The 23172-nt window shown below is 43.1% G+C and overlaps 1 protein-coding gene across 8 annotated transcripts in view; it reads left to right on the top strand.

Annotated features, from left to right (window-relative positions):
* The window catches only part of FGF13 (fibroblast growth factor 13), a 290946-nt gene that overhangs the window by 227743 nt on the left and 40031 nt on the right, over positions 1 to 23172 (top strand). For 7 of the 8 annotated variants that reach the window (XM_069867754.1, XM_069867762.1, XM_069867758.1 and 4 more), the window contains 2 exons: positions 9890 to 10000; positions 15518 to 15621. In XM_069867754.1, coding sequence (XP_069723855.1) covers positions 9890 to 10000; positions 15518 to 15621 — 215 coding nt within the window. Of the gene's footprint in view, positions 1 to 7220; positions 7879 to 9889; positions 10001 to 15517; positions 15622 to 23172 lie in introns of those variants that run through there. The other variant, XM_069867759.1, reaches the window with a different exon arrangement.

The following is a 23172-nucleotide window of genomic DNA, read 5'->3' as shown; positions in this document are numbered from 1 at the left end:
GTGGGAAGTGCAATTACTTGGGCTGGTTTTATATTCACATGTATTAGCAAGCATTTGCCAGAAACAAGAAACTGAGCTACATGGACCTTCACTAAGTGACTACTTAGTTTTGATGGTGGTAAATATTGTTTATTATAAAGATGCGTTAGGTAGATTACAGTCTGAATCATTCTGCAACAATAGTTTGGTAAGGCAGAGGTAGTGTTTTCCTTCATGCAGCTGTGGAAAATAGTACGTTTTTGGTTGGGAATGAATTGCCACCTGGAGGTGCCTTTCTCTCTTGTTTCTTGGTTGTACAGCCCAGATATTTGGTCAGATGAGCTTAGTTAAACCTAATTTTTACATCATTGAACTTAGGTTAGATATGTCTTGTTATATCACCAATAATATCATTATTATTATATGGTGAACTGAAACAGAATCCAGAAGTTTGGGCTCATTGCCCTTTCCCTAGTCCTAAGGGATGTACCTTCCTTCTGGCTACTGAAAGTGAGACCAGCTTTTTCGCTCAGATAAACTGGTTCCAGTTCCATGGTAGTGAGTGAAGCAAGGCTCTACTTGCACATTTGCAGAAGCATCGATTCAGTGCAGGGTCTAACTGCAGCTCCTGGAGATCCCTGCCTCCACCCAACACATGGAATTTTTTGCTCCAAGTCCCTTTCATTTGTGACCTACTCTCATCACATTCTCATTTGTCATTGTGGACTTGGTGCTATGTTCTCAGCAGTCAGGTAAAAGTCACAGATAACCATTGCCAGGCTCTTCTGATCCCAACCTGGGTAATTTGGTTTCATTATTAGAAAACAGATGGGTCTTACATCATTAACAGAGCAACAGGAAGCAGCAGGCTTGGCATCTATCAGATGATTGCAGTGAATTGGGCTCTGTAGTTATGTGAAGCCAAGCAGTGGGGCAGAAGTTAACTTTTGAGCAAAACAGGGACCATGACTGTGAGAAGCTGGTAGAAATGCTTGGGTGAAGGTGAGAGGGGGAGAAGTCTCAGAGATTCTAACTCACTAGAGACCCAGTGAGTCCATTTTGTCAAGCTGTTTACAAAGGAAAAGCATCTGATCTCTGAAAAAGTGGCAAAATATCCATTCGAGTAGTGTGACAACCGCTACCACCTTGCTTTGCATCTCTGAAGGACTATTTATGGTGTTTTGTGATGTTTGAAGTGGCCTTATGTTAAGTTTGACAGTGTCATATAGCCCACGCTTCTCATGTGTCCCATGCTGAAATGTAAATATTTCAGGGATGATATGCTGTCATTTACATTGATGTTTCTGAGATTCATCATGCTGAGAGGTGAATGAACATATACTTCCGTGCATACTGATGTGGAAGTATTTTTTGCTATGGCTTTGTGGTGGGCAGAGAGAAGTCGGTTGATAGCTGCTGCAAGTTCCTGGCTCAGGTTGGGTCCCCAAGACACCGGAATAACATGTTCCCAATCTGGGAGCCCGCAGAGCTGTGGGAGCTGATCTCTTCTGTTTGTTCTGTGACCTTTCCCAACTGATTGGCACTGATCTTTTATGCACCGGATAGATGATCTTTTGCTGCTGACATTTTGGGATGACTGAATATGGATTAACCTAGGCAAAAATATTTCTGTTTTTCTACCTTCAAACAATGTCCTCCTTTTCTGAAAAATGCCCGCGCCACCAAGTCAGATCAAATCCAGTTTTGACTGAGGCAATGCTGTAAAGGAATTGGAATTCATGTCTGGAAAGGGATAGAACTGGGATTTCTCTCATTAATATTTTCTCTGAGCACCTGAGAGAAAACTGATGTTCTTGATGTGAGATCCTATGGCCACCCTGAGCATTTTGTGGGGCATGCCAGTTATGAAGAGGCCCAAATTCTTGTCAGTCAGTGAGCCTCATCCTAGCAAACTTGTGCAGATATGATAAGAGAACGGGATTAGGATATGAGAACCTTTTGTAATACACTAGGTGCATAATTACTTTAAAATATCTTAGTAGTCTTAGTGAGATCATAGAATCATAGAATAACCAGGTTGGAAGAGACCCACCAGGTCATCGAGTCCAACCATTCCTATCAAACACTAAACCATGCCCCTTAGCACCTTCACATGTTGAAGATGGGGATATATTTCTCTGCTTTGCTGGGTGGGGGACAGTTTCCACACGTCCAGTCGGGTGCATGAGTAGTACTGGGATCTCTTCTGGTGTTGGGATCTATGATTCTGTACTCTGAGAAGACAAAAATCAAACAACCAGCTAATCCCCTGAACAATGGAGGAGCTCTTAGGTAAGGCGGGTGCAAGTGACATGTTTACACTGGTGCCACAGGAATTTATTTTCATTATTTTCCTGTTACTGAGCAGAGCTGTACGTTGCACTTTTGCAAAGAACCATGGCACAGACACACAGGAACATCCATGTCACGGCTTACAAGGGCTCTTTTGCTTACCACATAAAAATACTTCTGTTTACAGCAATACAGCTCATATAAATGTCTGCAGCTGGTTATTGAGGCTGAACTTTACTATTAAGGTTAGTTTTAATGTAGCCCAGTTGGTCTGTTGGCTAAAATAGTCTTAAATTTGAGCTCTTGGTCTGCAGCTGCCTGAAGGCCTAACTCTTCCACTAATACCTTTTTCTACATTGCACTCAGGAATAAACCTCTAGCTGACTCTTAATTTGGCTCACATCTAGGGTAAAAGTAGGCTTTCAGGGGTAGTGAACTGGACAGCAAACCTTGCTTATCCCTTGAGCAGAGAGCTCCCAGACACTCGCTGTTCTGCAGCACTCGTGTCCAGCCACGGAGCTGGCTGCAGAGGAAAGGCTGAGTCATTTCCACAGAATGTTTCACGCAGGAGCTAAGTGATGTGGGGCTTGGGTCTGAACAGCTCTGTTTCCTGATGAATAGTAATTCTGTTTACTTAGGAGAGGAAAAAAATCACTGGGAGCCTCAATGCTGCTGTGTCATAGCCGACTGGATGAAGTCTTGTTTATCGCAACCTGAGAAGAGAGAGAAGCGATTCTGGTGGCACTTCTCAGAAAATAATTCTCTGCTTTCTGGGAGTGCAGGCAGTGGAAATAGCCTATAGATTTGACTGCTGAAGGGATTTTTTTCATTCTGTTTGTTCTGTAACAGCCGTAGTATGATACCCCAGCAAGAACAAAAGAGCCTCTGAAGGGACTCCTGACATCCCGTGCAAGTTGGTAATTTTTTTTTGGTTGCAGCAAAGCAGCTTCGCTCTTGTAAATGTAGAGAGATGGTTTGGGGTTTGTGCTGGGCTGAGTGAGGTCTGGAGCTGGATTGTGGGTTTTTTTCTGGTTCTAATTTTCATGCAGCATTTGTTTTGCCCAGCCTCTACCTGTTTATATAGGACCTACTATAAATCATTTGGTACTTGTTTATAGAGGAAGACGAAGTAACTAAGGACGGGATATTTTGGCTGAAGGTGCTGGTAGTAAGTTTCTGCTTTATGGCAACACATCGTGAGAATCATGAATGCTTCTACAGGGCACAGAGGAGCTTGGGTCCCTCTGCAATTTACACATTGGGCTCCTGTGTCAATCGCCAGTGCAGTTGAACAGGCAGCCAGAACGTGCTGTCTCTCCTCCACCCATCCCCTTCTCTGATGGCAATGCTGCACTGATATGCCACTCTGCTCTTGATCACATCTGTTGACATTCATGTGCTGAAATAGCATAGATGATCAGCAGTTGGGGAGAGGAGTTCCTCTGCTCGCAGGCTGCAGCTGGCACCAGGCATGCCACAAAGCCGGAGTGGCTTGTCAAAACACGCAGCTTGTTTCGTGACAATGAGGTGTGGAGCTGGCTTATGAATTTTCATCTGATCTCGATTTTTGTCAGCGTTTGTTTTGCTCAGAATCTACCTGTTTACGGAGGACCTGCTACAAATGTTTTGCACTTAGGATAGACACAAACTCATGGGAAACGGCAGTGGTCTGGGACCTGCCGCAGTGCAAATTGTTCAAGGACGATGGAGCAAAACCCAGAAGTTTTGCACTCTCTTCTAGTTTGGTGGAACAGCCAATGGCACTTCAAAATAGTGGAACTGCTGCTGGGTCAGATCCCAGCTCAAGGTAGCTCATGGCCTTGTCTCTGGCAGTAACTGCACGAGTCTGCCTCATGCTGATTTCTTAAGAGGTGCTTAATTCTTGATTGAAATGGGGCTAGTGATTTATTCTCTAGCTTTAAGTGTGCCCTGTTACAATAATCACATACATAGAAAGAGGGCATATGCTCGAGGAGTGTGTCTTTTACATTCAAAAAGTCACTTGGAATGTCATTTTATTTTATTTTACCTTTTTAGCCTGGTGGGGAGTGAACAGCTCTTGCTGTTCAGAGAAAATAAAGCTGTTCCTTGAGATTTTTATATCTCTAACACTGAAGTAGTCCAAAGATTGGTCTTGTACCAAAGGCGTTTTCCCAACAAGATCTTAATTTTCATGTGCCATTTATAGTAAATGAAGACACGTTTGTGGGAGTACCGATAGATAGAGAGGTAGGTTGATCTTGCAAAAAAACTGGAGGACTGTTTTTTGAAACTTAGATCTGATTATGCATATATGCTATTTTTATTCCTCTTTTTAGTTATCTGTCAAGGAACATTTGTGCAAATGAATTTTCTTTATGGATTTTAAGCATGCAAGCTGGAATGCTGGCAGAAAGATATCCTAAATACTGCTTTTGTATAATGCATATCCCCTGGATTTTCAAGGTTAGCCGAATTCTGAGTTCTGGTTAGTCATTGTGAAAATCAAATGTAATCTGACCTATAGGACAGATCACAATAAGACAGTTTCACTTTGATCTGAAGATCAAACACTGCTTTGCAAGATGGGAATACTTATGATGTAATGGGTTAGTCTCGGGAAAAACAAGTCTCACTGGTGACTGTATTGGAAGTGGAAAGATGGCAAAATCATAGTACGCTACTGGTGAGTTGAGTAGGATGAGTTATTACTAATAATATCCAACTGGCTGTTTCTAGGGTTGGATTTCACATGTCTTATGTGGACTGGCAGATGATGGTAGTCGTGGAACTTGTGAATTACTGTTATTTTTACCCTACTGTTTAACCCAAATAAGAAACTAGGAATATTTATTCAATGTGACTATGTGGATGCCATAAAGTGTCTTATAAACAAAGGTGAGTGACTGTGTATATACCTACACATGCGTGCATACATAATTCTTGCACAAAAGAGGTACTGTGGATGGTTATATGGGGCTACCAAATTTAGTATGCCATGTCAGCTGTTGAGGTCTGAGGCTGGGAGGGGACATATTGTACTTTATCAGACATTATCTTAAAACTTGTACATTGCAGGCATTTCTCTTATTAAGCCTGGCTATGCAACAAGTTTTATTGGGACAGGCATTCTCAGTTGGAGGAACCAGATTTGGACCCATTGTGAACTGTTTCTAGTCCAGGGGAGGACTGTATTTTTTGCAGAGGCACAGTGAACTGGTTTTGAATTGAGCTCTTTGGACTGAAACTACTGTGTAGCATTTCTGCTATGCTTGCCTGGGACCAGGATTCAACCTCGGGGAGGGAGGGGAGGACTGCCTGGCTTTGCCAAAGGTGTGCAGAGTAGAGGAAGAAGGGACAGGTGCCCTGTGAAGCCTGTCTGAGTCTGAAAGTGCATCAAAAAATAGGGTGCTGTCACAAACCCACTTGCATCTGTTCTGTCTTGATAGCCCCAGGGGAGCCCTGGCGCTGGCCCAGGGCACACAGGACGCACCTCCTGGGCTTGGAGGCTGAAGCCCTTCAGCATCACAGTTCCTCCTGAGCTCAGCTCCTGCAAGGAACCAGCACACATCTTCCCCAACTCTGCCAGCATGGGTTGACCACCCTGCCCCAGCAAGTGACTGAAAATCCCCTCTGCTTTGGGGATAAATTCTTTTAGTAGTTGTTTGCCTTTAGGGCTGCAAATCTCTGTTTTGTTTCTATCCTGAATTGGCTTTGTTTTAAGCTCCAGCTGTTGAAAGTATGCTGAAGAGCAGGGGGGGCAGTCACAGAGGGACACCCAGCACCTCCTGCTTCATACGTCCCGGGGCATGGATGTGTGCAGGATTCAATGTGCGCTGTGCGGGGCATTAATCACAGTGCAGTGCTGGGCTCTGACACCAAGCTCTGCTCTGGCATTGTGACACTGCTGCTTCTCCCTGCTCTGCTAACCCTGCAAACTGGCCCCCACTTAGCCAGTGGACACAGTGGCACTGTGGGGAACAAAGGGAAGAGGGGAGAACATGGCAATCACAAGGAAATTACTCTCTTTGAGGTTTCTATAGTCTCTGCTCGAAAACTGGAGCTGAGAGCAGGTGCAAGCGGGAAGGAAAGGCAAGAGAAACAGAAAGCCTCCAGTCAATCAGTGAGGAAGAGAGGGGACCATCCTGTGAGGATGAGGGAAAGGCAGGGGGGTGCTATGGCTGGAGCTTCCCTGCCTGCCTCCCCAAAACACCTTCCTGCCGCCGGTCAGGTGTCCTCACTCTGCTGCCAGAAACCTGGTGCCAGCTATTTGTTCATCGCGGTCACGTTTGTTTGGGTGTCTGCACCTTCCCAGGAGTCAGCTCTGTCAAACGCAGGTACTCGCAGCCCGTGGGGCTGGCAAAGGTGGGCAGCTGAGGCGCACCTGCTCCCACTGCCCTCCCTGAGCCCCATGGACTCCTCGTAACTCTCCGCACAAAGAGCTACCAGGCAGGTCTCCTGCTCATTTCCTTGCCTGAGAGAAGAGAAGGAAGGAGGAGAAGGAAGGAGGAGGGGAGGGAGGGTGATGATAAGAGGTTTGCTGCGTCGCTTCATTTCTGTATCCAGCGCACAGCTCGTGGGGTGTGTGCGAGTGCGTGCATCTGCTGCCTGAGGACTACTGCGGCTGCAGTCTCAGCGCTGAGCTGCTGGCAACCAGGCGTCAGGGGAGCTCTGGGTGTTTACCAGCTGGTGACAAGTGTTGCAATGCAAAAGCCGAACGCGCTTGTGGAGGGGAGACTGCGCTGGCAGCGGCACCTGTAAGGAGCAGAGGGGAAGAGGCTTCCTGAGGCATTCGGCAGCAGGCAGCCAAAGCTCCAGGCATCGGCACCTCCTCCTAGTATCTCCATCACTGCTTGCTTTGGGGCTCTTCTTAAGGGAGAAGAAGAAAAAGGAAACAGAAAACCCCTGCAACAGAACAGCCCCTGCTGGAGTCTAACAGGTGTTTGGTGGGGTTTGAATGGGGAGGGAACGGGTGGGGAGAAAAGTTAACTGGAAAAATTGGGGCTAGGAAAGATGCAATGATCTTGCACCAAGTGGATGTGACATGTCTGCATGTGAATAGCGCATCTGGAGAAGCTCGGAGGGATGTCTTGCAAGTGATCTGCTCAATCTCCGTAGAAACACTCACCTCTGCCTGCAAACTTTCCCCTGCCAGAAGTTGGGAGGAATAGAAAAGCGCCTGAAAATCAAAAGGGGAAGATATCAGCGGACAGAAACGCTTGAGCTAAACTGTTGCATCCGGACCTGGGGCTCTGGTGCGAGTGTCCCACTGGTGCCTCCTGGGCTCCCAAGCGGATTGGCAGTGGGTGGCATTGGCCAAGGCACCCGGCAGTGTCCCCAGAATTGGGGACACGCCGAGCAGCATGCTGGCTGCGGTGCCCGCAGCTGGCAATCCAACCCCGTGTGCCTGACCTGCCGGTGGTGCCGGGGCGGTGGCGGCCATGGCTGCAGCCATCGCCAGCTCCCTGATCCGCCAGAAGAGACAAGCCAGGGAGCGGGAGAAGTCCAATGCGTGTAAGTGTGTCAACAGCCCCAGCAAGAGCAAGGGAAGCTGCGACAAGAACAAGCTGAATGTGTTTTCCAGGGTCAAACTCTTTGGCTCCAAGAAAAGACGAAGAAGGCGACCAGGTTGGCAAGGGTTATGTGTTTGGGGGGTTGGTTTGTTTAATGCAAGCTGGGATGTGCATCAGGCATGGGGAGAGGGGGACTGGAGTTTTAAGGCTGGTAAAATAAATGTATGAGTATTGCCACCCATGACTTGTATGATCTGATACTCACAGGTGCCACCTGCTAGTCCTTTCCCCTTTCATGTTCATCTGGTTTATTTGGATAGAACAAACCACTGTCTGCCTCACTTGGACACCTGTGTGCACCCGTGTAGCAGTAATTCTGTAGTCTGTCTCTCTGTTACACATACACATGTACAAACACGTGTGATTTATTTCTGGGGGAGATGCTAGAAGGGGAAGTTCCCATACGTACACCTCCTTCAGTTCTATGTTAAAAAACTTAGTGGTCTAGGGATTTGGTTTTGCCTTCCTGCTTCACAGAATGCCTGTGCTATGCTTTCTTTGCTGATTGCAGATGAGGCTTTTTGCTTTTGCTGGCACCTTTCAGAGTTTTGCTTCAGTGCCCTATTCCTTTCTAGGAATCTCATACATCCATCTGCCCTGCAAACACGATGCTTTCTGTGTCAGAGGTGCAAAGGATCAGGCACGAAGAGTTAGTCCCTGATCTGAGTGGGTTTTTTTGTACGTGGGAGGAGCAAAACCCTCTGGTAATGTTGCTATCTCTTTGCTGTGCGGAAACATTGATGCCGTTAGCCGCTTAACCTGTCTACCTTCCTCAGCAGACACAGGAAACAAGCCTTGCTCCCAATTTACAAACACTTTGGGATGTATTATGGCTAAAAAGCCAAAGTGGAGTGGGATTAATCTGTTTTCAGAAGAGTCGGTAGATAAGAATTGTGCATCTGTTAGTATCCTTATTTAAGGTTGCTAATAGGAAGCAATATACTCATGCAAACTATTGTAAGCCTTTGCCTTCAGCTCCTACTGAAATGAAGTAGAGTAAGAGAGGTCCCTAATGTCTTTGATTAGAAAAACAATGAGTCTTATGGAGACACTGACTGTTGGAAATGACACATCATATCTCCACAGTTTGTTTATGTCTGATTTAAGTGAGTTGTGGTGAAGCGAACTGCAGAGATGCATCCCCTCCTGACATAGTTGTGTGAAATGACTACAATGCAGATGTCATTGGGATTCAGTGGAAGTAGACCTTTTTTTCATTTATTCCTGGTGCATTATCCAGATGTCTTAAATGACAGGCTTGACAGCAGATCCTGTTGCTGTTTACGTTTTGGTCTAGAATGATCTGAAACCATATGAGTTTTCTCACTTTCTAACTGTGAATCTGAAGATTGTTATGAAAAAAGGAAATCTATCCAAGCTATGCATTGTTTTGATCTTTCTTCTTCTAGCTGATGAGGTAATTACCTCAACCCTTATGGTAATATTTATTTTACAGTTCCACACATGGCTGAATTTCAAGGTTTCCCACCTCAATTTTCCATATGTTCATTGAGTAGTTTTTCACTTCGGATATTCTACAGAGCTCTTCGGAGCAGTGAGGAATGGAGGTTTGTTTATTAGAGCTGCAGCAGTTCCTGTGCTAAATGTTTGCTGCTATATATTTAGGCTCTCAGGTGTCACTATGGCTCTTATTAGCGCTATCATAGTAGTCCTCTTTTTCCTCTCCATTTAAGAACTCGCACCTTTTTAAAAGGCAGAATACGCTCTTTGCCAGCTCATTTCTAATCTTAAATGAGATAGAGCTGAGCCTCTGAGGCCAAGCAGTGCACTGTTGGAATTTGTATTCACTGGAAGGAGATTTTACTGAGCTACCTACATTGCAATTGAAAGTGGCATTTAATCATTTTGGTAATTTATTTCAGAGACATAAATTTGATCTCATCCTAGATGAAAAGTGTTGCAAAGCTGGTTTCCCTGGTTTTGTTTTGGATGTTTTTCATATCTCAGCCTTAAGAAGAAATCTGGAGACTTGTTTTTAGCATCCTGCATGCTTGGAACAGCACGTTAGGATTTCCCACATTAATCTCACTATTGTTTTTTTACAGAGCCTCAGCTTAAAGGTATAGTAACAAAGCTATACAGCAGGCAAGGATACCACTTGCAGTTGCAAGCAGATGGAACAATTGATGGAACAAAAGAGGAGGACAGTAGCTATAGTAAGTGACATGAGAATAAATGGTGTGTTTGTGAATTGTGGTGTCTCGTTCTTCCTGTATAGGCCCATTCAAAATTGTTGTCCTGGGATGACTGAGCGAGTGGAAGCGGCATTAACACTGTGCTCACTGCGCAGAAGTCTTTCAGACTTACTGGGTCTGAGAGAAATGCAAATAAAAATCACTTATAGAAATAATGAACCAGAGGAGGTAATGATGACACATATGACAAACAAAGCAAATGTTATCTCCATGGTAATCCAGAAAAGTTCATTGCTGTCCTTTGGATTTTATTAGAATTTTTTTTTCGACGGGGAAAATTTTCTCGCCTACTCAGAGTGCCTGAAATAGAATAATGCTATATCCACTCTTAAACATGGGCTCATTCAAACAGAGTTCTGTTATTTCACAGAAAGAGAGTTCCTCATATTTTTAAAGTTCACATTTGCTATTATTATTTTTTTTTTTACCCCTTCTAAACTTATTTATACCTTCAGCTTTCAACCAGATTTCCTTCAGCCTTTCTGTGAAAAAAATTTGGGGTTTTTTTATTTGTTTTTATTTTTGCAACTTAGAGAATTAATAGAAAACATGAAAAGACAACTATAGCAGAGATTTGGCTTGTGTAAATAAAATATTTATGTGTTTGACATAGTTGTACTCTTTAGCTTAAACTATATTTCTGTTCTGAAAGGAGTTAGGTGGAGCGAAGAGTTTGAGAAGGTATTTCAGGCCACTTAGACAGCAAACTAGAAAATCAACAGGCAGACTTTCCTTTTTAATTATTAAAAAGCACTGATTTAAGTGCCATCCTTTTCACATGAAAAGCATTTGCACCTAATTTCATTTTACAGGGCACTTGAATATGGCAGAGTAAGCACTAGATGCAATAGGAGGTATCCCATCTTATTTGTCCATTCACTTGCTCCCACACCCTTTTTAATCCTTTCTGCACCCCTGTGTTAACTTCTGAGTGGCAGGAGGGACCTGGTTATGCTGCTGGAGGAGCTCTTCTCTGCATCCTCTGACGATGCTGGCCTTGGGGTAGAGCACAAGCGTGGATGTGTAGGGATATCTGAGGTCTGTCTCCAGGTCCCATCCTCCCCACGAAGACGGATCGATGCAATGCTAACAGGCTGCTGCCATCTTACTGAATTGTCCTCCATGCAGCCACAAAATGCACTCTAAGAATGATCCTTGCAGACCTTAAACTTTGCCTTTCGTTAAAGTGAATGACCTAATAGTTATGATGTTAGAAATCATTACAGATCATTCACAATTTCAGGGTAATTCTGTAAATTATTTCTAAAAAAGATCAAGAAATAGGTAAACCTTACTTTTTACATCAGAGCAAGATATTGGTATAAACTTTTAACGTACAAGAGCAAATATCTGAAATCCTGTCCTTTTTTTTTAATGATAATTTCATTTAAAACTTTTGCTTGCAGAGATTCTGAGATTCAAAAAAATGTAAAATTTATGGAAATCTGTTCCGTTGACATTTACACAAATATGTCTGTTTCTAGGATATCTTCATTTTCACGTGTCCTTAAATTTACCACAACCTGATAGATTAGCAAGCAAATCGTAAAAACTCCTTCCTGTTGGATACCAGCCTTCCGAAATGCTGGATACTTAAATATAATGGGTGTATCCCAGAAACGGTTGCAGCTTAGCTCCAGTATCTAAGTGTTCAGAGCAGGGGAGGGTTTTATCATTAAAAAACCCCACATGCTTTTAACATATTCCTCTTTTACATAAGGTAAATGTATAGACCTGAATGTCCTGCAGTCCTGAATTCATTTTAATCACTATATTTTTAATGGAGCTAGTAAGACAGACTGAATGATGCTGTGGATCACAATCCCCATAATGGGGTTCTTTCTAAGTCTTGCTCACATGCATATTAAGTGGATCAAGCACTCTAAAATCCTTTCTTCCAATATCAGCAGAGGCATCTCTTGTTTAGCCCATATTCATGCACTACAGAAAAGTCACAGGACGTGTAGCCCCCTCCAAATGTGGAAGGGAGACACTATCTCCTCTCCTTTGCACCCCAGAGTGATATCATTGCTTTTTTCACCTTCACTGAACATTTGCTCCAAGACCATTTGCTTTTCAGTACAGTGCAATAATAAAAAACTCCCTTTAACAATAAGAGGAACATCCTTAAATGCTGCTATGGCCAGCAGAGTGGTTGCACAGCATCAGGACTCTGTAATTGCATTTTATAGAGCAAACCACGGTCTCTGGATAGAGCATTGATCAGCCTTATTTAAATTTTGAAGTTTTCTTCCCTCTTTATGGTAGAGATGAGGAGAGCTTGCATGCCCTGATAGCCAGCTGCTGTTTTGTGCTTCTGACAGCAGCCTGGGCCCAGGAGTCCACCCTCTCCATCATTTGCTACCTAGAGCTGAGTGGAATGTTTGCCTCAAGATCCCCTTCAGCTCCTGTCTTGGGAGCAATTATTTCAAGCTCTGCAGACCCACTTCTACACAGAGGGTTCCCAAAAACAAGGTCTCATCCACAACTGAAGGGTGTTTAGAAGAAAGCTCAGATTTTGGAGCACAGTTTAGGAAAAAAAGCGAAATATGGATTTGAGGAGCCACAGAACGCACCAGACCTCGGTTTTAGCTAAGAGTCCATGTAATTTGAGGAAGCATCTCGTGGAGAGGAAAGCCTGGCTGAGAAACAGATTTTGCCTCATTAAATGTGTTAAATAGGGCAAGGTTTTAAATCAAGGCAGAATTTATTCCCCAATTTTGGCAAGACAAAAACATTTTGTGGACTTATAAATTAGGGAAATACAGGAAACAATATCTTGCAGAAAGCATACGAAGGTCCAGGTGGCCAAGCCAAGGATGGTGCAGAATTCACAGTAATGTATACATTCATAAATCCAGCTGTGGCCCACAACTTTGTATTTTGCAGCTCTAATTCTCTGACAGCTTGTATTTCACAAGGGCCGTAGCAAAGATCATCTCTCCCTTAGACATCGCCAAGTTTCTCATTATGATAGACTCTTTATCCTTATTTTACAGAGCACAAATGTAATAGAGGAAGGCTAGGATGCAAATAACTTTGCATTATCTTATGCTAACACAAACTGATTGGAGTAGCAGACAATTTATTTTCCTGTGGCTTTTTTTTGCCACCCTTTCTGCCATATGTGTTTGCATGAGGGTCAACCTCTAGAAATGCAATAACATCTGAAAGCCGTGCTCCATGGCACTGGGAGCTTGCAGAGAAGGGGCAAGCCTGTCTCTGCTGTTGGCCCCATCAGCATTCACTGCTCACAGACAGGCCACATGCTGTTAGAGAAGCTGGATGTCTTGCACAGACTGCTGTGCAAGGATGGTGGGAGCAACTTCTTCTGATAGAGGGGACAGTCCCCTTTTTTTCGTGTAGTGCCAGTGGCCTCTTGCCTTGGTAATGGCATCTGGGGCATCCTGGCTGTGTGTCTGGCTGTGCTGGCGTAGAAGAGATTGACTGTACACCCCTCTGACAGCCAGTGCCCCTCCTGTTAATCCCACCAGTGTCCAAACCAGCTTCTGAGCGTGCCCATCCCTGTCTTGCCTCAAAATAGAGCAGGTGTGTTTATGTCAGGAGGACACGATCACCTGCTGAGGGAAGCAGCTGAGCACCCATCACAGTGCGTGCCCAGACCTCCCCTCAGAATCCACTCAGCCTTGTATGTCTGCTCCCTTTGCCAAGCACAGCACAGCCAGGAATCGCTCACTAAACCTATCTCTGTGGCTTGTTGCTGTGAGCTCTACGTTTTCCACCGTCCCAGGCTTTGCCCTGTGCTCAGCTGTCTACTGAGAGATTCATAGCACTGTTTACAGTGTAGCCCATACTCATACTCTTATGCTGAGAGTACCCAAATGCTTGCCCTGCTTGTAAATATGCTGTTAAGAAAATGCCTTTTGAGAGAGACCTCCAGGTTCTGCCTGGATACTGAGCTTTAAATTGTGCTCTCCTGCCTACACAGAGATCAGATGCTGTTCTGGGGAGCTGAACTGCAAAGGAGGGATCTCCAAGGGAATATTTTCTCCCACAAATAAATTCAAGTATTTGGTTGAACGAATGAGAAATCCATTTTCCCAAGCATTTTCCTTTCCTGAAAATCTGAGTTTTGTTCACCAATAACTGCACAGAACTAGAGGATTATGTTATAGTGAAGAGAAAGCCTCTTCTGTTGATTTTGTGCTTGCAGGTGAGCGTGAGGAGGGGCTGCGTCTGTGTGTGTGTTTGTATCTGCATGTACACTTGTGTGTTTGAGAGGGAAAATAAAACACAGGTATGTTTTTATGATCTCCCACATTTATTTGTTAGTTCTGGCTATTTCCACCTGCTCTGCTGTGTATGACTATTGCAGGAAATTCAATAATTAAAGATGCCCCAACCTCAATGCAGAGCCCCCGTAGTTCACAAGCATGCCAGCACAGTGACTGAAAAGGGAATTTTTAATGGGTCGTAATTCTTAGCTTATACTTTTGAAAGTAATAAAAATATTTCAAATTCATAATTCAGTTTTAAATTGGCTTCAGTCAATGACCATAAATACTAAACTTCAGTCTGAAGCAGACCAGAGTTTCTGGCCAAGTAATAAACCATTGGAAAAAAGAGCCAGTTTGGCATTAGTTCATCCTATCTCTGCATTCATACAGCAGATATAGAAAAAAACGCTTTGGGTTATGATAACAGTGCTTGAAAATTTTCTTAACTCCCCTTTATTTTCACTCCTATGTATTGAGGACAGAGTGCTGTATTCAACTCATTATTACTTATATTCAATTTTAATGTAGCTATGAATCTAAACTATGGCAGAGCTTTGCTTTTTCTTTTTACTTTGCAACTTTACAAACAAGAATCTTCATTTTATGAAGAGACGTTTCTCTGCTTATAAATACTGCCACTATTAGCATGTATACAAGCATAAATGCAAGCAGAGCATTTGAAGCAGTGCAGATTTAGGGCTTAATATAAAGAATATGCTGTCATTTCATTTCGTTTTGAAGTTTAACTCTTTTTTTCAAACCCATTCTCTTAGAAAAGAATTCTAATGAGTTTTCACTTTGAGATGTTAATGAAAGTTTCTAACTTTTCTGAATTTCATCTTGCACAAAAATGTTTACTGAATCTGATCTCAATTTGGAAAAAAACAAAAACAGAAACAAAAAAAGCCAAAATCAAATTAAGTATGTTCAACTCTTCTCAGCAAACCCTGGGTTCTGCTTGTGAGGCAGGTAAGTCATTTTAGATTTCAGTCCTTCCAATTCACCATCTTTAGAATGGAGGGGGATATGTTGATATCCTCTGTAGATAATTACTGAGCTATTGGTGGAAATTGCTATAGAAGACTGCAATGGTAGCCGTATTGTTCTACAGCGCCCACAGAAATTAGTACATGCATGCATGGGCATTTTTGATTTGGCTCTGGTCATTATGGCTTAATTCTCTATATAATCTGTATACACTGAAGGATTAATTTTTTTCTCCATCTCCTTTCTCTCCTAGCTTTGTTTAACCTCATACCTGTGGGTTTACGAGTGGTGGCGATTCAGGGGGTTCAAACAAAATTGTATCTGGCAATGAACAGTGAAGGATACCTATATACATCAGTAAGTAAACGTCATTAAATTTTTTACTCCCTGAAACTATGGTAAGAACTTAGTAAATTAACAACTTCCTGTTCTAAGGAATCTGCTTATTACCTATAGAGGTGGGATTTGCCAGCAAATTCAGTAGAGTGGTAATATTCTGGTATTAGCTTAGTACTCTGTTTCCTTTATTAATACATATACATATCCAGAATCAAACTGCGTGCCTTTGATGCAAAGTGATAATCACAAAGTGTGAAATAAATAAACACGCACAACCAAAACCCCAGACAGAAAGGATGCTCTTTCTTGGTCACCGTGGATTGATCAGACTCATCAGGGCAGGGTTACAGAGGAAAAAGGACAACTTTGTGAATCACACAAATGCCTGAATATGCTTTATATCTTCACATGTAATCTCTACACTGTTAATAAAAGGGATTAGCGATAGTAATTATTTTTTGTTTGGCCAGGATTTTCAAACAGACATGGAATTAGGTGCTGAAATCTTACGGCCTCAAGTTGCTGAGTGAGTGAGGAAATGCTTTATTTAGCAGTTTTGATGAAGAATGTCTGTTAATAGTTTTAAGTAGCATTTTTTCAAGAAAGCAAACAATGTTTTGTAAAAAAAAAAAGAAAGAAAAGAGGACATTTTAAAAAACAGACCCCTTTTCAATTAAAAACACTTAGTTAAACTAAGTTCAGGAGTTTTAATTATAAAGTCTTAATAGATTTTTCCAAGGAGGGGAATAGAGGAAAATGTAATTTGTTATCTACTACAAATTATTCTCTTCTATGAATGATTCCCTTAAGGTGCTTTAAATACCGATAACGATTAAGTAAACTTATTTAAATCTCTCATTTGTTTTGCAGTCCTGACAGCTGGGACAAGGGGCAGCTTTGCATATTTTTCTTGTTGTATCTGCCTGAGCAAAAGCAAATTAAAGCTGGCTCTGCTGTGGGACAAAGTAGAATTTCAGTGAACAGCGTTGAACTCTGCTTTTCTTTTCGCTCTGACTGTTTGCTTAGTGCAGTTAATCCACAGATTTGTTTGCAGGGCTGTAGCTACACAGCCAGATCGTGCAAAGTCCTCTTAATCTCATGTAGTCACAGTCCTGTGGCTGCACAGTGCCATTTACATTTGCACTGCAAATGTACCTTTTACTGCACCGTGCGTTTTCATTTACATTCGCATCCTCAGCTGCACTCCATTCAGGCTGCCCACTCGCCCAGGGAGCTCTGTGCCGTGCTGGCTCCTGCAGGCTCAGTTCCACCTCAGGGACTGTTACCCCAAGTTGCATCTCAGGGTGGGATAGAGTGGTTGGTACATAAAGCAAAATTCCATCACTGTGCACAGCAAACATACTCAGTTTGAGCAGATCAGTTCTTTTATTGCATATGTTCTGGAAGAATCAGATATATTTTTGTAAAGATGCAGAAAACAGGATGGGGACAGATTCTGCCACTGTTAACACATAGTACGTCAGTAACTTATCGTTGTGAGACATAACCACGAAGTCAAAGGGACTACTGAGAGAATGAAGTATCACTTCTAGTATCCCTCGATGTGAGGAGAAGTAGTGGAATATAACTCTTATTTTATTTAAGCTGAGCTTCTCATTTGATAGCTATTTAGGCTACCTGGGCAGAGCTCAGAGATTCGCTTTGTTTCTGATTTTTCATGTTTGCATTGATGAGGGGTAGTTGTGGTCTCCTATGTTAACATGAATGCTGTTTTCTTTGAATCCTTTAATGTCTGTGAATTTAATAGTTTGTGCCATTCTGAAATTAATTGGTGACATCCCTCTATTTTCCCTTTAGTAACAATCATCATTTTTGTTTCCTTTTTAGGCAGCAATATTTTCTGATATTCATTCTTTTATTTTTCTTGAACCTGATGGGTTTGGCAAGGCCTTAAACAGACTGTCATTGTGGTGTTGTGCCCCAAAGTTATATTTTTAAATACTCTTCACAACAACAGGTGTTCATTTAATGTTAATCTACTTTTCCAAAGAAAGTTCGTTCTCAGTAATCTTGATTTTATCCCTTGGTGCCTTCTGGTTTGCTTGTTTTGTCACTGACAATAATTTCAAGAAACTGTCTCGGCAGGCAAAACGTAGCTCAGGTCTGTGTTGATGTGCCCAGGGAAGGAACGAGGGCTGGTGAGGAAGCTTCTGCCCCTACTTCACTTACTAAGCAAAAAGGTTGCCAGAATTTCAGTTCCAACACAATTTTTTAAGTGTTTCTAGCACTTCTTTTGCTGATAATGGCCCTTTCAGTAAGGGATACAGTCTGACAGACTGATGCGTGGGAAATTAGCTCTATGTTTTGTGCTGGATTCTTCGTTGATATAAATGAGTCCCAAGAGAGCTCAGCTGATTTATACCAGATGAACACTCACCTGTTCAAGGGATGCCAACAGGGAGTCCAGAGAACACATCAGCTCAAGTAACTGACATCCATCTACACATCCTGAGGGCTTCCAAGCCCTTACAGGGACACATTCCAAATGGGATTTGTCAGGAGCAGACAGGTGGTAACATGGGACTGATCAGGAACAAAAGCCCCACAAAACACTGTCAAATTCCTGAAGCAAGAATATAGGGGAAAATAAATTGTAGATAACTATAACAGATAGTTATACCATTTCCAGGGAGAAATGAAATTAGCATTGATGATGCAATGTAATAGGGAGAGAGAATATTGTAATCTATGTCACAATCTTTTTGGTTTGGCTTTATTATGACTCTAGTGCTTCAGTCATGCTTCTATCTGCAAAGCTCTTCCCTTCAGATTGTATTGCTGAAGGCTCTAGATTCATTTGGTAAATGGTTTGAAAAACGCCCTACTAATGTGCCATCACCGTTCCTCACCCCGTGCTAGGGTTTATGCCTTGCACCTGATAGCAACACTTCTAAAACACCGCACCTGAGAAAGAGACCATTAAGTCCATGGCAATTACACCACTGGTGAATGGGTAAATGAGATATCTGGCTTATGGGAGGATAAACAGAGGCTCAGCTAAGTGCTTTCCCACGCTTACACAGGAGAGCACATTAGGGCAAACACACCAGGTGTCCCATTTCCATGCATCTTGAACTAAATTGCAATATTAAATCACAGTTCCTTTTCCTTTTAGTGACTGTGGTGAATTCTTATGTTTTGTTCCTTGTGGTATACTTTTTAGGTTTGGGCTGTGCAGCTACAAAATTGACTGAGCTGATTCTGAGTGTCCTGCATATGTAGAAAATATGTCCTAGCCACAATCCTTTACAGTTGTTGTCAGATGAAGAATATCTGTGGATCTAGTTTGCTAATTTATTCAGCTCTGGCTTGGGCCCTGGTTCTTCCTCCCTAGCAGTCTGCCCCGATAGGGATTTGGGCATCTGACCTCAAAGGCAGTCTGCAGCGAGGTTTGTTTCTGATTCAGTCACTGTACTCATGAATAAGGCGAATTTGCTCCATGAGGGGATCAGTGATGTATAATAAATCTGCAGAGTACAGATATCTGTTGTTGGCTGCCAGAGTTTATAGATAGTTTGCAGCATTTGTCAATTAGAGCAAAAATAAGATTTTTTTTTTTAATGTAAAGATAAAAGCTCCTTAGGGACAAGGCAGAAAGGGGAAAAAAAAGCATTATCTTAAAATATATATATAAACAAATCTAGATTTGTTATAGAAATACATTAAAATTCTGGACTACTGGGAAGGAAAGCGACATTGGTTGCCACTGCTTACCCTGCTCTGAGCAGTTTGTGGCTTCTCTCCACACCAGCTGAAGAATGTTGGGTTTTTTTGTCTTCAGTTTCCTACTAAAGTTAATGAGAGTTGTGTGACTGCATCTCCCAGGCTGAACCCACCCTCCCTTTGTTTGGAGGGACCTTGTCAGGAGCTATTTGAAGCCATATCTCTTCATGCTGTATGCTGCTTGAGCATCCCTTTAAAATGAAAGCACGGGGACTGATTCATACCTCCTTACACCAGTGCTGCTGCAGATGACTTAAACAGTGTCATGGCACTGCTGTCTTACGCAACCATGTAATGAATCATGCCCTTTTGTGTTTTGGATGGCTTTTATTTTATCTCATTTTTCTTGCTATGAATGACCACATCTTTCAGTTGACCACCACATATTCTATGCTTGAGGTTTTCAAGTTTCATACCCTGTGAATGCCTTGTGTTCTTTCATTGTCTTGAACAAAAGAGTGAAAAATGTTTTAAGGATCTGTTTGTCAGACATGTAGTCCTAGAGCTATTGCTTTCTCATTAAAGTGATTGTGATTTGACAGAGGAGGCTCATGGTGATACAGAGCAGCAGCTGAGTGAAGTTCATTAAAGGGAAGGCACGTATGTAGGTGAAGAGAAATGGGTGTACTGCTTCAATTCAGCATAGGCTGAAACATAATCAAAAATACAGCAAATTTTAAAAAATAGCCTAATAATATTTATCCATGTGTTTTTCTATGAACCTTCATGTCAGAGTTTTAAAAATCATTTAATGATTGTCAGTGAAATACATATATGAAATGCACAACATTTCAGCTCATGTAATTTTGTGCTTGTTTAGCCAGGAGACATAGTCAGAAACAGTAAAATTAAATGTGTGCTTTACATCCTTCTGGCCAGTCTCGGGAGCCATGCCACTCAGCTTGTGAAGAGCACTTATTTTCCATCTTATCTTGTTCTGGGCTCCTGTGATTTGCCAAAGTGTTTGATTTAATAATGTTGTATGCAAGTAAGCTTACAGCTCCTCCCAGCTGGGGCAAGCAGGCTGACCAGGGTGCAGATGTTGAAGAGAGCATGGGCTCTAGAGGGTCCCCGGTTTGGCTTTCCCTTTCCCATCCCCACACAAGGGCTGCCAGGAATGCCTAGCTCCCCAGCAGCACTTCTTGGAGAGGGGCAGAGGGACTGAGCCTTTCCACAGCTTGTCCCCGACTGGGCTGAGTGATGCCCTCAGGGGCACAGCCAATGCACTTCTGCCACTAGTGGTGCCTGGGACCAGATGGCTGCTCACTGGAAGGAGCTCCCACAGTGAATGAGATCCAAATGTCAGGTCCTCAGCACCAGTTCTCACATTTGCTCCCTCTGGGCTGCACTGACACCACTCGTGAAGGCAGACAGAGACCGTGTCCAAGAGTGGTCCTTTCCCCTGACAGTGTGTGATAGTGCCCGGTTTGTCCTTCCCTCCTGCAGCCTTTAAACTCACCTGTTGGAAATTTAGGATATCCAGCCTTTTGTGGGATGGGTACTAGGAAGTATGTTACATGGCAGAGTTGTTTATGTTGCTTTGCTATCTGTTCCTGGATGTCCAATATGTTTGAGTTAATAAAGCTACCGTACAGGGCTTAATTTTGCCATTTCTTCTGATGCACTCAGTACAGAATTAGCATGGGTTAAAGGATCACTTTGATATAATACCTTGTGCAGAATTTTGTATCTAATTCAGCTAACAGTCCTCTGTATGTGAAATAGACTGTCATATATAAGTTTGGTACCTGTACAGAAAGTAAATATTGTATGAAGCGTACACGTTGATCATAGCCAAGAGAAGTTAAATGTGATTACATTCTCAGAGTGATTCAAAAATTGGTTTTGGTGAGCTGGAGAGAAGAGAAGTTTGTGCATATTTTAATACTGAGCAGTGCAGTGGAGACCTGCTGTAGCTAATAGGAGTGGCTGGGGCATTTATAATGAATTACTGGCAAAGAGCATTTTTCCACCTCAGGGAACTAGCACAAACCAAGAGATAGGGGAGATAATCAAAAGCTTCATCTAGTTAAATTTGCATGTCAGTATAAAATAATTTTTTACCATGAATGCTCAGGTGCAGACTATACATTAATGTAGTTTATTCTTTTCAGTGATAAAATCTTAGATATGGCTGCAGCACATTTTTCTTTTCATTGCAACACCTTACTCTGTGCTGGATTAACATGCAACATCCTCGCAGCGAGGAAGGCTGCTCTGGCCCTCCTGTGACCCAGCACTGTGCTGACAGCCCTGCCTGCTCACGCTGCCCCACAGCAAAGGTGGGAGAGCGGGCAGGCAAGGTGTGAGGTCAGCGCTGGGACAGGAGCTTGCTCTAAAGAAGTTCTCAGCCATTGTAGGACCAGCCTAAACTGATAAATGTTTTCTGACACCTTCAGCCGTGGATACTGCTCTAAATTATGCCAGCAGCTAAGCTCAGCAGATGGAAGCAAATGTACTTTGTTTCAGTCTTACATCAGTATTGCAGTGCAGAGGTAGATGCTGGCAGATGCCTGGCATGGGAGAAGCTTGCTGGGTCTCCATGTGGCATCACAGGCTCCTGATAGCACTGCCCAGATGGTCCCTCTCTGGCTCAGGCTGTGCTCATAGGCTCAGCCCATTACCAGGGGATCTGGCCATGAGTTTTCAGGGTTAACTGTGAGACAGGCTGTGCCTAGCAGTGTAGCTGCAGTGCTCACGGCTCAGACTTGTCTGCCACTTGCTGAAGGGACCAGCAGCCTGTGACTGTGCTCACTGTGCCTGTCTGGACCCGCTCTGTGATGTGGGACACTCCTGGGAGTCAGGTCCCTGGGGAAGCAGAGTGGTTTCCTGCAGCAGGTTTTCCATAGTGAGATATGTGCTGGTCTTTCTTAATGATACGCACGGTTGCTTAGTGGTAGGTCAGAGAGATGGGTGTCATTTTGTTCAGGTGCTTGTCTCTGCTGGGATCAGTACGATTCCAGATTTCATGAGACAGACTGCTTGCTGAAGACAGCAGGGAAGCAGAGAGGGCATTGCCCTCCCATGGGAGAATTATTAGGAGAATCAGCAAGCTGAAAGTATTGGAGCTAATATGCTGCTTTTCTCTACAAGTCATCCCCTAGGCACCTGAAATCCACAGAGGTGCTGCTGTGCATCCATCCCCTCAGTACAGGATTCTCAGCACCTTCTAGGATGAAGAGCTCAAGCATGAGAAAATGATGCTTCAGGACTGTACACTGCACAGATACTGACAGAACTGCAGTTAAATGCTTGTGCAATGGTTTCCTAACAGAGTGGCTGTTAACAATCAGCAGTGAAATAGTAGTTTGTGCAAGAAGATTTTTGATGTCCTACAAGATAAATAATACACATGTGAAGTAGATGAATACTAAAATTGCATCCACTCTCTTTTAGTAGTCATTTACTAATCAATGTCAAAGTTCTTGGGAGAAAAGACAGAAAGTCTTCATAAGCTCAGACTTCAAATGTTGCTCAGAGCAGAGACTCAGCAATCTCAGAAATGTGGCTGAAATGGCAAAGCATCTCATAAGGCCCAGTTTTTCGCTCCATTGCACTGCTCACTGGGGTCATAGTGACACAAAACCAGCGTGATGCCAAGAAAAAAAAAGCCTTGGCAGAATTTAGACCTGCACCTGGGTTTGATAGTTTGGCACCTGGATCACACACTGCTTTCTTCCAGCATCATGTTTTGGTCCCTTGCCAGCAAACAAGGAATACAGATTTCCAGGATTTCCAGGCTACTCACAACTCTTCACCATCATGTTGCAGATCATGTTTGGCAGGCGAGAGTTGTAAGCAGATAAGGGCTTGAGCAGACGGTGT

This window comes from Phaenicophaeus curvirostris, chromosome 13, assembly GCF_032191515.1.
Source record: "Phaenicophaeus curvirostris isolate KB17595 chromosome 13, BPBGC_Pcur_1.0, whole genome shotgun sequence".
In the NCBI taxonomy this organism is placed as follows: Eukaryota; Metazoa; Chordata; class Aves; order Cuculiformes; family Cuculidae; genus Phaenicophaeus; species Phaenicophaeus curvirostris.
Note: the sequence above shows the minus strand (reverse complement) of the source record. Positions and strands in the feature narration are given on the sequence as shown.